General features: G+C 39.3%; 1 protein-coding gene across 1 annotated transcript in view; it reads left to right on the top strand.

Moving 5' to 3' along the window:
- The window catches only part of ttk (ttk protein kinase), a 46,225-nt gene that overhangs the window by 18,910 nt on the left and 13,716 nt on the right, over positions 1 to 13,599 (top strand). The window contains exons 8-15 of the mRNA XM_078400238.1: positions 2,384 to 2,472; positions 2,764 to 2,842; positions 3,667 to 3,763; positions 5,848 to 6,023; positions 8,786 to 8,931; positions 9,042 to 9,210; positions 9,299 to 9,391; positions 12,818 to 12,975. Of these exons, the coding sequence (XP_078256364.1) occupies positions 2,384 to 2,472; positions 2,764 to 2,842; positions 3,667 to 3,763; positions 5,848 to 6,023; positions 8,786 to 8,931; positions 9,042 to 9,210; positions 9,299 to 9,391; positions 12,818 to 12,975 (1,007 nt within the window). The remainder of the gene's footprint in view (positions 1 to 2,383; positions 2,473 to 2,763; positions 2,843 to 3,666; positions 3,764 to 5,847; positions 6,024 to 8,785; positions 8,932 to 9,041; positions 9,211 to 9,298; positions 9,392 to 12,817; positions 12,976 to 13,599) is intronic.

The raw sequence follows: 13,599 nt of genomic DNA, 5'->3' as shown, positions 1-13,599 counted from the left end.
ATTGATTTCTTTTTAATGCTATCTTTTTGTTTGAATGTATTCGGATGCAAAATATTTCACAATGGGTGAGTGACCTAGATTTTACGACAAACAGTGAAGTAACAGCACCGGCTGTTTGTTTTGCAGTCATCATATCACAACGTGACCCTGATCACTCATTTGGGGATCTTTTGTGGTTCGATGTAAAGCTGCAAAGGTACTGCTGGGAGTATATCTCAAGAATAAAGGTGTAGAAAGCACAAGCTGGGAGGAACAAGTCAGTCACCTTCACCCTTATCTGACAATGGCCTGCTTTGAGGAGAAGTAAGAGAAGAAATGAAAGTAAAAGAGCCCCTGCCAGTAGCTAGGTGGAAATACCCATGTCGGTGGCCACCTAGTTCCAGAATTTGTCTCCAAACGACATCTTGAGACCCATAGGCGAATCTGTGCTGTCAAGGAATAATATTTAAATTGAGGAATTGAGGGTACCATCTTGTCAGCTGCTTAGAGTTTTTCCATAGAGACTTGATCAAATTGAGCATTACGTCTACACATGCTGCATGTTGCAATAGCCTGCTGCATCTGTGGTGTTTGAATATCTGAGCCAATAAAAGATCTTCAGTCACTTTGGAAAATCCTCATTGATGATACACTGAAAGATAATGAATAAATCATGTACAGTAAACAGAATAATTGAAGGGAATGCACATTTGTCAGGAAATGGTATTAGGAAACCTGTTGGGACTGAAGGCAGATAAATCCCCAGGGCCTGATGGTCTGCATCCCAGAGTACTGAAGGCCATAGAAATCGTGGATGCATTGGTGATCATTTTTCAATAATCTCTCTGCTCTGGATCAGTTCCTGGGGACTGGAGAGTAGCCAATGTAACCCCACTTTTTAAGAAGGAAGGGAGAGAGAAAACAGAATTATAGACCAGTTAGCCTTGCATAGGTAGTGGGGAAGATGCTTGCGTCGATTGTTAAAGATGTTTTAGCAGTACATTTGGAAAGCAGTGACAGGGTCGGTCAAAGTCAACATGGATTTATGAAGGAGAAATCATGCTTGACTAATCTTCTGGAATTTTTTGAGGATGTAACAAGTAGAACGGATAAGGGTGAACCAGTGGATGTGGTGTATCTGGACTTTCAAAAAGCCTTTAAGGTCCCACACAAGAGATAAGTGTGCAAAATTAGAGCACATGGTATTGGGGGTAGGGTATTGACATGGATAGAACACTGGTTGGCAGACAGGAAACAAAGAATAGGAATTAACGGATCCTTTTCAGAATGGCAGGCAGTGACTAGTGGGGTGCCGCAAGGCTCGGTGCTGGGACCCCAGTTATTTACAATATATATTAACGATTTAGACAAGGCAATTAAATGTGACATCTCCATGACTTGGATAGGTTGGGTGAGTGGGCAGATGCATGGCAGATGCAGTATAATGTGGATAAATGTGAGGTTATCCACTGGTGGCAAGAACAGGAAGGCAGATTATTATCTGAATGGTGTCAGATTAGGAAAAGGGGAGGTGCAACGAGACCTGGGTGTGCTTGTACATCAGTCACTGAAAGTAAGCATGCAGGTACAGCAGGCAGTGAAGAAAGCTAATGGTATGTTGGCTTTCATTGAGAGAGGATTTGAGTTCAGGAGCAGGGAGGTCCTACTGCAGTTATACAGGGCCCTGGTGAGACCGTACCTGGAGTATTGTGTGCAATTTTGGTCTCCTAATTTGAGGAAGGACATTATTGCTATTGAGTGAGTGCATCATAGGTTCACCAGGTTAACTCCCGGGATGACGGGACTGACATATGGTGAAAGAATGGGTCAACTGGGCTTGTATTCACTGGAATTTAGAAGGATGAGAGGAGACCTTATAGAAATATGTTAAATTCTTAAACGATTGGACAGGCTAGATGAAGTTCCCGATGTTAGGGGAAGTCTAGAACCAGGGGTCACAGTTTAAGAATAAGTGGTAGGCCATTTAGGACTGAGATGAGGAAAAACTTCTTCACCCAGAGAGTTGTGAATCTGCCACAGAAGGCAGTGGAGGCCAATTCACTGGATGTTTTCAAGAGAGAGTTAAATTTAGCTCTTAGCGCTAAAGGGATATGGGGAAAAAGCAGGAACAGGGTACTGATTTTAGATGATCAGCCATGATCATATTGAATGGCGGTGCTAGCTCAAAGGGCTGAATGGTCTACTCCTGCACCTATTTTTCTATGTTATTAGTAGAGCAATACTTTAGTTTTTTTTGCTTTTGCCAATACTTGAATGGTTATTGAACCTAGGTTAAACCAATATAATTGGTTTATTGCAAATAGAACACTGGCTGAGCACAGCAAGTGCAAATCTCAACCCTGTTGTCCTTGTCTCAATACAGAAAAATCTTTTATTTTTACAGATCTTGCAAGCAGATGGTGTTGCATTTCAGCCAATAATAAATGAAGCAGTGAGTGGGTCGAGGACAATGGAGATTTCTTCCACAAAAAAGTAAATATTAGAACACGAACAGGATTATTTAACCAGCAAATTTGAACATATGTTTGAAACGGGTCATGAGCGGGTGCCTTTTTCCAATGTGTTGATGACTTCAATCCAAAATAATATCTTAAGATCTTTGCCATCTAGTAAATTATGAAATAATTTAGATGCATGATAACTCATGGCAACGTAGCACTGGTTTGAACTTTTTTTTCTTGCAGCAATAAGTGTGCAGAATTACTTCAAGCTTTGTAATGTAATTGGCTGTACATTAATTAGACAACATGTTCTATATTTCAGGCAAACCTATCCAGGAAAAGCAACAAGTGTTCAGTTGTCAGCATTCCCTCGAGCAGATTTGTGTGCCTTTGACTGGAAGGTAACTTATTTTGCATTTGAAGTGCAATTTTTGGGGTCTAAATTGGAGATGGGGAGCTATTGGAGGCTAATGCTGAGTCAGCTCTTTGTAAAGTGGTTCCATTGCATAAAATATATGGTTCTTTTGTGGCTCCTAATAATGGCATATTTGAGATTGACAACTTGTTGAATTTCAGATTGGCGACGTATTCACCATCTTTATGATCCAGGCATCATTCTGGTGAACCTCTTTTGCATGCTCTCCAAAGAGCTGAACGCAACAATCTGAATGCAGTCTACCCAAAGTCCGATAAAGCTGCATCATGACTTGCTGACTCTTATAGTCAATGCCACAAACAATGAAGGCAAGGAAACTGCATGCCTTCTTCACAGCTATCTACTTGTATTGCCACTTTCAGGATGATATGGAGTTGGATCCAAAGATCCCTCTGTACATCAACGCTGTTAAGTGTCACTAACTGTATTTTCCACTTGCATCTGACCTCCCAAAGTGCAACACCTCGTACTTGGTCAGATTAAACTCCATCTGCCATTTCCCTGCCTATTTCTCTAGTGGAGTTGAGGCCTTGCTCAGAGGATTGCAAGTCTTCAGACATCTGTATTGACGTGGGGATTGGACACTTCGTCACTGACTATATTCAAGACAGATAGATTTTTATAGTAAAGTGAGTTAGTGCGGAGAAGTCGTGGTGCGAAGAGGTAAAACATCAGCCATGATCTTATTGTAAGTAGAGGAGGCGGAAGGGCTGAATAGCCTGCTATTTCTATTTATGTTCTGGTGATCAAGTTTTACAAATTTGCACTTCATGTTTTTTATACTTTCAGTACAGTTCATGTGGCACCAATTTCCCAAATTTGCAAAGTCCAACAGAAGGTAGTGAAAATGATACCTCCATATTATTCTCTTTAAAAAGGCAAAGAGGTATGTATTTAATAAAATCTTTTGATTAAACCTAATTAACCTGCATATTCCTCATTGTTTATTAACAAATACCGTTGAAAGGATTATTTTACTTTTTAATTTGAAAGAGTAAGAGGACTATATTAATCACTGTGTTCCTCAATCTGAGAGCTACCAATTCTTAAATCTGAATTTTTCATGGAAGAGGAAGATAAGAGGCAGTTAATGTTTTAAATCCTGAGAGGAAAATGCATGTCAGCAAAGTTGGTCAGCCTTATTTCCCTGATTTTTCTGGTGGCAATTGTGTTTAGGATTAGATTCAAGGTAACGGCCCTTATCATCATATCATATCATATCATATATATACAGCCGGAAACAGGCCTTTTCGGCCCACCAAGTCCGTGCCGCCCAGCGATCCCCGCACATTAACACTATCCTACACCCACTAGGGACAATTTTTACCTTTACCCAGCCAATTAACCTACATACCTGTACGTCTTTGGAGTGTGGGAGGAAACCGAAGATCTCGGAGAAAACCCACGCAGGTCACGGGGAGAACGTACAAACTCCTTACAGTGCAGCACCCGTAGTCAGGATCGAACCTGAGTCTCCGGCGCTGCATTCGCTGTAAAGCAGCAACTCTACCGTTGCGCTACCGTGCCGCCCTTATATTGACTCGAAAGCATTTTAACATGCAGCATTCTATCTCATCTACGTTGGCTGATTACAAAAAAATCTGATTGAGATTATTACATTGAGTAAAGATGCCACACAAGTTTTCTTTTGAAAACAAAAGATTTATTATTGCTTTCATAAGCAGGAGTTTAGAATAGATTATCTTAATCAGTGGCACAATCAGGCAGCATCTCTGGAGAACAGAGTTACTCCTGCACTCTGCGCTTTTAGGTAACCAACACCTGCAGTTTGTTGTTTCTACAAATTGAACAGCGGGGTAGGCTGGAAGCCCTAGTACCAACACCTGCTGATTTCTTGTGTTAATGAGAGGTGGTAAGGACTATTCTTATTATTCATTGACCTGGTAAAATGTGTATTGGCAAAGACTACTTTTTTTAACTTTGCAGCAGTGGTGATGGGTTTGTTAGCCACTTAAAATGAGGTACAATTGAGGAGTAAAAGCTACTCTGTTAAGTCCACAACCTCCCCACTCAGTAGCAAAGAAGATGAGGGTAAAGGCAGGTAAACTTAAACTGATCCTTTAATTTAGGTCTGATTACTCAGAAATTTCTCAGAAATTTGGGAACCCAGAATCTGAAGGGAGATGAGAATGGCTGGATCCAGCAGTCACACGACTGCTTGTAGATAAAAGCAGAGGGAATTAATCCTCCCGTCCTTAAAATTTAACCCACTGAAAATGGCTGACTGACTTACAAATTAATCTGCGATTCAGTACCAAATCTTCAGTCCCTGGCAGTAACCTAGTGTAGATCTTTCTTGGTAAATGGCCAGCCCAATTGCCTGTTGCTTTACATTTGGCAATGCCTGTCCACTGTACTTAAAATATTCCTGGTCACTCCAAATCTGCCCTGCTTCCTTTGTGTAGTTATTTGGGCTGGTGTGCAAGTCCACCTGTGTTTCAGTTTGTAAGCTCCATCCGTCCATATTCTCTCCAACTTTAATGCAATGTCTGTTGCATAGGCACGCAAGAACTACACAATGTCACTTGTATTTCTAATTCATTTTTTAAAAAAAATGTAAACCTTTTAATTGACTTTCGTAATTTCGATGTTCTGCTTTTGCCTTTAAGTGTGCCGAGTGTACATACCTTTTCTGGTTCAAATGTCAGGGCTCTTGTATCTTTTTCAAAATCAATTGATTTTTAACTTGCCAGTAATGCACACCGTTTTTCTGTGAGTTGAACAAGTGAAATGGTGAACAAAAAGGAAATAAGGCAGGAAATGCATTTATTCCTTTCAGAATCATTGCAGTTTCCATTGCAGGAAATTAATGTATCCTGTTTCAACTATAACCATACATGTATGTTCAGAATATTGCTGTTGACGCTTCCTGTGAGACTAATATTGCAGTTTTTTATTTCACTTTCTGATGTCCTAGACTTGAATGCATAAGTATAATTTTTTTTCCAGCCATTCCTGATCAAATTAAGGAAGAATGTGATGTAAAATCTGACAATCTTAAGGAGAAAGAGTTGGAGGAATTAAAGTTGCACAGTATTGATGTGATAAAGAAACAAGACCATTTTACGGAAGCCACAAAGGGGAGAGTGTTATCGGGCACTGATTTCAGTCACTTGTCACCTGAGGTATCAGATTTTTTTTGTGTGTATGAACTGAATCTTACTAGGTGCAATAAAGACTTTTTGATGTGTTCCTTCATTTGTCAATGCAATTTAAAATTCCAGCCAATTAACGGGTGCCTTGGGTGGCACAGTGACACAGCTGGTAGAACCGCTGCCTCGTCGCGCCAGAGACTTGGGTTCAATCCCGTCCTTGGATGTTGCCTATGTGGAGTTTGCACGTTTTTCTTGTAACCATGTTGATTACCTTTCAATGCCCAGGGTTTAGAAACATAGAAATATAGAAAATAGGTGCAGGAGTAGGCCATTCGGCCCTTCGAGCCTGCACCGCCATTCAATATGATCATGGCTGATCATCCAGCTCAGTAACCTGTACCTGCCTTCTCTCCATACCCCCTGATCCCTTTAGCAAAAAGGGCCCCATCTAACTCCTTCTTAAATATAGCCAATGAACTGGCCTCAACTACCTTCTGTGGCAGAGAATTCCACAGACTCACCACTCTCTGTGTGAAGAAATGTTTTCTCATCTCGGTCCTAAAAGACCTTGTCCTTAAGCTGTGACCCCTGGTTCTGGACTCCCCCAACATCGGGAACAATCTTCCCGCATCTAGCCTCTCCAACCCCTTAAGAATTTTATATGTTTCTATAAGATCCCCCCTCAGTCTTCTAAATTCCAGCGAGTACAAGCCTAGTCTATCCAGTCTTTCTTCATATGAAAGTCCCGCCATCCCAGGGATCAATCTAGTGAACCTTCTCTGTACTCCCTCTAAGGCAAGAACATCTTTCGTCAGATTAGGAGACCAAAACTGCACACAATACTCCAGGTGCGGTCTCACCAAGGCCCTGTACAACTGCAGTAGAACCTCCCTGCTCCTAAACTCAAATCCTCCCACATGTGGGATGTGGGATGTTTCTCCCACATCCCAAAGATGTGTGGGTTTGTAGGTTAATTGGCATCTGTAAACTGTCCCAATTGTGTAGGAAGTGGATGAGAATATGGGCTAACTTGTGTGAATGGGTGATTAATTGTCAGCATGGATTCAGTGGGCCAAGATGCCTGTTTCCATGCTGCATTTCTAAATTAAACTATTACATGGTAACTTTTATAGTTTTTTCTTTATAGTAACCTGATTTTTATGATTACAATCTAAAGTAATCATCGCATCACATTTTTTCAGTAATTTTTTATTTTCTGTTATTTTCTCTGTATTTGCGTCTCATTGTTTTATTTTGCCCCACACGCTAAGTGTTTTGTATTCTTCTGTACTTATTCCCAATGGTCATCTTTATCCAGTTAAACATATATTAAAATCTTCCTGTAGCTTTCCTTGGCTTTAGAGCTTATTACCTTGATTAGCCTTCTAGAAATTTAACTATTGTGTTTGTGACTTTTAGGTCCGGTTTACTTGAAAGAGTTTGAAAAGTAGAACCTGAGGTCCATATGTTTGACCGTCCAATGTTGATAACACTCCCTGTATCACTGTTTTCAGAGTTATTTTATCATTTGTGTATTCATGATATAATTTGCATTAATTTCAGCTGTATTTAAGTACTAGGCTTTGCGGAAGAACTTGCTGCAATCTAAACACACTTCATACAACATCATGCCTCAAATAATGTGACAGTAGAAATTGTTGGAGGCAAAGTAGTGGAAGTGGTGCATGCATAGGAAATTGTATTGGGATAAATTGTATTTGCATGTTTTTAATGACTTTATATTAGTTATTTATATATTGATGTACACATTTTAGTTTTAGACAAGGGTTTCATAATTATACTCACAACACATGGATGCAGGAACCTAAGTTGAATAAGCTACTCTTTTATCTAAAATAAATATAGCATAATGTCTGCCTATTTTGACACCCCCTCTGTTTAATTCTTTTGTGCAGGAATTTTTAATTTTAGTTTATTTAGGACCCTTGATTGCATGTTAACATGTTTCGCAAATTTTTTTTGTCCAATGATGCTCAGATCTATGGCAACTCACACTAATTGTAGCATGAATAGTCCCACAAATTAGCCTTGGCAATGCCAACTTTTTGTCCAATCTCTGCACTCCCATCCCTCCCCATTCCTGTCAATGAAATTAGTTACCTTTATCTTTAATGTACATTTTGTACATTAATGTACAACCTATGGATCAACAGTTAGACGGTTCCTTTATCTCTGTCCTCTAACTATTTAGTTACATTTGGGTTTTGTTATTTGCCTTTCTGATGTCCAATCCCTGGCATGCTTTTCATTTTGAATGTAATTTAATGAGATTCACTTTATCTGCATGGTTGTAAGTGGCTTTTTCTTTTGTGAGTTGCTTTCTAATCTTGTAGAAATGTCTAAGTGCCTTTGCCTGGGTATAAATTGATCCATTGGATTCAGAATTACTTTAAAAAAGAAACCTTTTTTGGTTGTTTACTTTCCCAGTCATTTGAGTTTATCCTTTATTAATCAATCTTGAACACAAACCTTTTTTACAGAATTTTCTAATCTTTGAAATCCCAAATGTAGAGACTGTGAAATTGGAGGTCAAGCTTTGTGTTCGATAATTGATCATCTCTATCTATCAAGTCCAAGATGTTAACTATTAGCAATCATAATTATGATAGGATCCATTAATTAACTTTATAATGACCTTCTGTTAAAATTAGGTATTGTGAATAAATACAGTTATAAATGACAGCATTAATTAAGCAAGACAACACAAATTAAGAAGTGATCTGTTGGTATTTTTATATGTATTGATTAACTTTTGATTTGAAAAATCACAGACAACTGAAGCAGCATTGAAGAAAGCTGATGTAGTGCTTGCTCAAAAGAAATTTCCATCCACTAGTTATGCCGGCAAAACTGCCATTTCAAAAGTGTCTGTCTGTCAGACCCCGAACACCAAAGTGCCCCATCACAATGCAAGCAGGTAATCTTTTCTGCTAAATTGATAATATATGCGACTGCTGCTTAAAACTGGCCCTGTGCCTTGTTTTACATTTAATCTCTAAAGTGTACCGTTCTGGATTTTGTTCCAAGTTTTCAGACACCAAGTGTGAGCAGATGTGCAATGCCATGGGTTTCAACTCCAAGCAATTTTACACCTGTTTCACAATATCATCCCAATTTCCCATGTACTCTAGCAACACCACAGCAACCTGGCCAGTTTCAACAATGTGGACCTTCTCAATTTCTGCCACAATTGGGGGTAATGCCATATTTCACTTTTTTAAATTCATTATGGACTTAAATTGTACTGATTCTTCAATGTAACATTTGTTATTTTATTTGGTTAGGTTGCAGGGGCATTTTCCGCCAATGAAAGTATTGTCGTTAACATGAAAATCTACTCCATAATAAAATTACTGGGAACAGGAGGATCAAGTAAGGTAATCTCTCGCTTACATTACATTACAAAACTTACATTTTTAGACGATTTCACATGTTAAAAAGGATGAAATGATTACAGCAGCACAAAATATAGCTTTGGGTTGAAGAAGTAGTAAATTTAAGCTAGAGGGTTTTCTCCGAGATCTTCGGTTTCCTCCCACACTCCAAAGACGTACAGGTATGTAGGTTAATTGGCTGGGTAAATGTAAAAATTGTCCCTAGTGGGTGTAGGATAGTGTTAATGTATGGGGATCGCTGGGCGGCACGGACTTGGTGGGCCGAAAAGGCCTGTTTCCGGCTGTATATATATGATATGATATGATATGATATGATAATATATACAGTTCAGAAAAATTATGCAGGCAACTTTGGCTTTAAGTGCTCTTTTTCAATGTTAATCTTGTTGCATGATGGAAACAAAATATTGATATGTGTAGAAACAAAGGATGAGAGGGAATCTTATATAGAAACATATAAAATTCTTAGAGGATTAGACAAGGTAGATGCAGGATAAATGTTCCAGGTGTTGGGGGAGTCCAGAACCAGGGGTCACAGTTTAAGAATAAGGGTCGGTCATTTAGGACAGATGAGGAAAAACTTTTTCACCCAGAGAGTTGTGAATCTGTGGAATTCTCTACCACAGAAGGCAGTGGAGGCCAATTCACTGGATGTTTTCAAGAGAGAGTTAGATTTAGCTCTTAGGGCCAAGGAATCAAGGGATATGGGGGGAAAAGCCAGAACGGGGTTCTGATTTTAGATGATCAGCCATGATCATATTGAATCGCTCGAAGGACCGAATGGCCTACTCCTGCACCTATTTTCTATGTTTCTTGGGGCTAACGGAATCAAGGGATATGGGGTGAAAGCAGGAACGGGGTACTGATTTTGGACGATCAGCCATGATAATATTGAGTGGCGGTGCTGGCTCGAAGGGCCAAATGGCCTACTCCTGCACCTATTTTCTGTTTCTAATGCCTCCTCCTTTTGACACGCTCCATCATTTTGTCAGGTTATTTGTCGGATATGCATTTAAACTTTAGGAAGAAATTAAAATATGAACATAGGAGACATGTTAAAAAAGTTTGCAGATAACACTGGTATTGGTGGAGTTGTTGATCGTGTGGAGGGTGGTCTTGGGCCACAGGGTGATATATTGTGTTGGTGAAATGGACTGAGAAATGGCAGAGCGGGTTTAATCCAAATAACTGGGGTAGTGCATTTATGGATCACCAGTGGGGCATATGATATGCACCATGAATGATGGCCTCGTAGGGACCATTGAAGGACAGAGGGATCTTGGTTGGCTGGTTCAAATATTTTTGAAAGTGGCAGCCCAGGATTTGGTTCATTATTGTACTGAGATACAGTGAAAGTCTTGGTTTTGCATACTATCCAGGAAAGTCGTATCATATATGAATACAAGTTATTATAAAAGAAGAAAGAAACTGCAGATATGGTGTTATAACACTAGAGGAAGGGCAGATAAAAGAAATGCAGAGGCTGCAATGAGTAGATCAGAATACAAGTTATGTTCCAACTTGATAAAATATAGGTCAGACCTCAGCTGGAGCACTGCATGCAGTTCTGCTGATTGCACTTTCTGATAGTGTTGGAAGGGAGAAGAGAAAATTCACCAGAGTGTTGCTTGGATTAAGAGCAGAGGCTGGGTCTGTTTTCCCTGGAGCAGAGGAGGTTAAGAGGGGACATCATTGGGCTATTTCAAATTGAGGGTTTTAGATAGAGTAGACAGAAGGAAGCTGGAAGACATAGATGAGGTAAAATATTTGGTGGGAATCTGAGGGTTTAGGTTTATCTGAGGGTTTAGGGGTCCATCTTCACCCCGAACGATGTGTATCTGGAATGTATTGCCTGAGAGAGTAGTTGAAGCAGTGTCACTGACAGCATTTATGTGTCTACATTAGCACATGAATTGCCTATCCACAAAGGCCAGATGTGTAGTGCTGGAAACTTGGATTAATAAGGATGGGCTCCCACTAGTTCCCAATAAGCATGGCTTATTTTCATGCTGTATGTTTCTGATTTCAGTGCAATTGAGTGTCTTAAACAGAGCAAGGTTAAGCCTAATCCCCTTGGTTTGGTTTTCAGCTGATCTTCTGACTGCTATTTACTATTAAAGTTCGATTCTAATAGACAGACAACAATACCATAAAGTGGTAAAACATTAGAGTCTTTATAGCGCTGCGCGGGAGTGGGAGAGCTACAACTAGTTTTTTTGTTTTTTTTTTAACCAAAAAATACTTTATTCAAGTAATAAATATCATTTACAAAACATCTTTTTTAACAAGCCCATCCGACATTTCCGGAGGTTACACATTCAATACAGGCATTTACTTCCAAATTTACATACATTTACTTACATTTACAGACATTAACCCAGTATCCTTTATTTGGAGGGGCGTCTCTCTCCACCACACCCTGCCCCCCCATGTCTGCAACTAGTATGCTCGCATACTAGCACCCACTCGAAGACCCCACTCACTTACAGAGTGTTTCAGCAACCTTTTTATGCACCAAATACAATGGGTTTTTAGAAGTGATAACAGAACCAGACACCCCACACAGGTGGTCTTGCAAGAGGATAGGAGTTCAATGAATCATCACCCACTATCACTGGCCATTGTCCGAGGTTAACAATTGAGTATATTAACATAAACACATCTTCCTGGGGCTCAACTTTAGAGTGATTGTAACGAGGCTCAAGTCTACTCGTGCTCTTCTGTATCCGTATCCTGTCCTTTGTAAGATTACAACACCCCTTCTGCAATCTCAAGCCAGCATCTACACAGAGGTAGACTTGCCGGCATCTGAGGTATGCATTTTAATTTAGTGACAGTTCATCTTCATGTAGCATTTGGTCACATACACCTTAACCCTTAAATCCCCTTTTCTCCTTTACATTACTTTCTAGCACAATCATCATTACTTCCTGGTCAGTCATTTTCTCCTGATCGCCCATTTTCCACACTGTAGATTTCAGCTAATTTTTAAAAATTGTAGCCGTATTTCATTTTTTGTAAGGTTGATTTACCTATTGCTCCCAATCTTGTTGATCAACAGTAATTTCCAGATTTATAACGGAACTGAGAATAATTCTAATTAAACCTTTCATTTTGAACAGCGTTTGCCACCAGCTCTTAAATCCCCTCATCCTATCTTGGCTTTTTCCTTTGTATCTCTGAACACTAGTTGCTTCCTTACATCACTTGGACTACCTTAAAATGTTTTCTTGCATGTTAAACAGACTATAATTGCAAAATTGTTTTTAAGGTCATCTGATTCCAACAAATCAATTCTATTGCTTTTGGTTAGTTGAAGATTTTAGTTTTTAATCTAGATAGAGAATATTTGAATTCGAAGAATTAAAAATTCTTTATCTGGAAAGTATACTGCTTTATTCCTACCAGGTGTTCCAAGTACTAGATCAGAAGAAACAACTGTATGCTATTAAGCAAGTGAATCTGCAAGATGCAGATGAACAGTCAATAGCTGGCTACAAAGATGAAATTGAATATTTGAAACGTCTACAACCTCACAGTGACAAGATAATCAAGCTTTTTGATTAGTGAGTAGTTTTGTTTTGAACTTGATGACTTTGTATCTTGAGTTGCATTTTGGTGGTGTATTATGTAATAAACAGAAATGGGCCAGTAGCAATGTAAGAACATGATTGGCCAAGTGCAGACTCCAAAGCATGGGAGGATAAAACCAGGCCAAGGGCTTCAGAGATGGTGTGTTTTATAGATTAGGGCCAAGGAAATGTCCAGGCGGCCACTGAAGCACATTTAAAAACAAAAGCCCAATCGTGGGAATGGGCATGTTGACCCCTTAAACTTGCAATGAACAATCCTCAAGCCTGTCGACTTCTAGTTTTTCATATCCCTCGTTTTTCGTTATCCAAATGCTATTCGTCTCATCCTTGGAAATGTTCATTCTTAAATATATTTTTGCACAGCTTTTATTCTTAACTTCATTAACTTGAGACAATAGATCCAATTCCATAGACTTCATTGTTCAGTTGTATTGTGAAAAACTTGATGTACTTTTCTTTGCATAACCATTCTTATATCTCTTGATTTCCCAACTCGCTCTACATACCCATGTGGTTTTCTTTGTCTATAACGCTAGTTACATTAGTGCCTCTCTTGAATTCCAAACCACAATGTATCATATTGTAATCCTTATTTGC

Source organism: Rhinoraja longicauda, chromosome 5 (assembly GCF_053455715.1).
Source record: "Rhinoraja longicauda isolate Sanriku21f chromosome 5, sRhiLon1.1, whole genome shotgun sequence".
Classification (NCBI taxonomy): domain Eukaryota; kingdom Metazoa; phylum Chordata; class Chondrichthyes; order Rajiformes; family Arhynchobatidae; genus Rhinoraja; species Rhinoraja longicauda.
The sequence above is the reverse complement of the archived record's forward strand: the minus strand, read 5'-3'. Positions and strand labels throughout refer to the sequence as shown.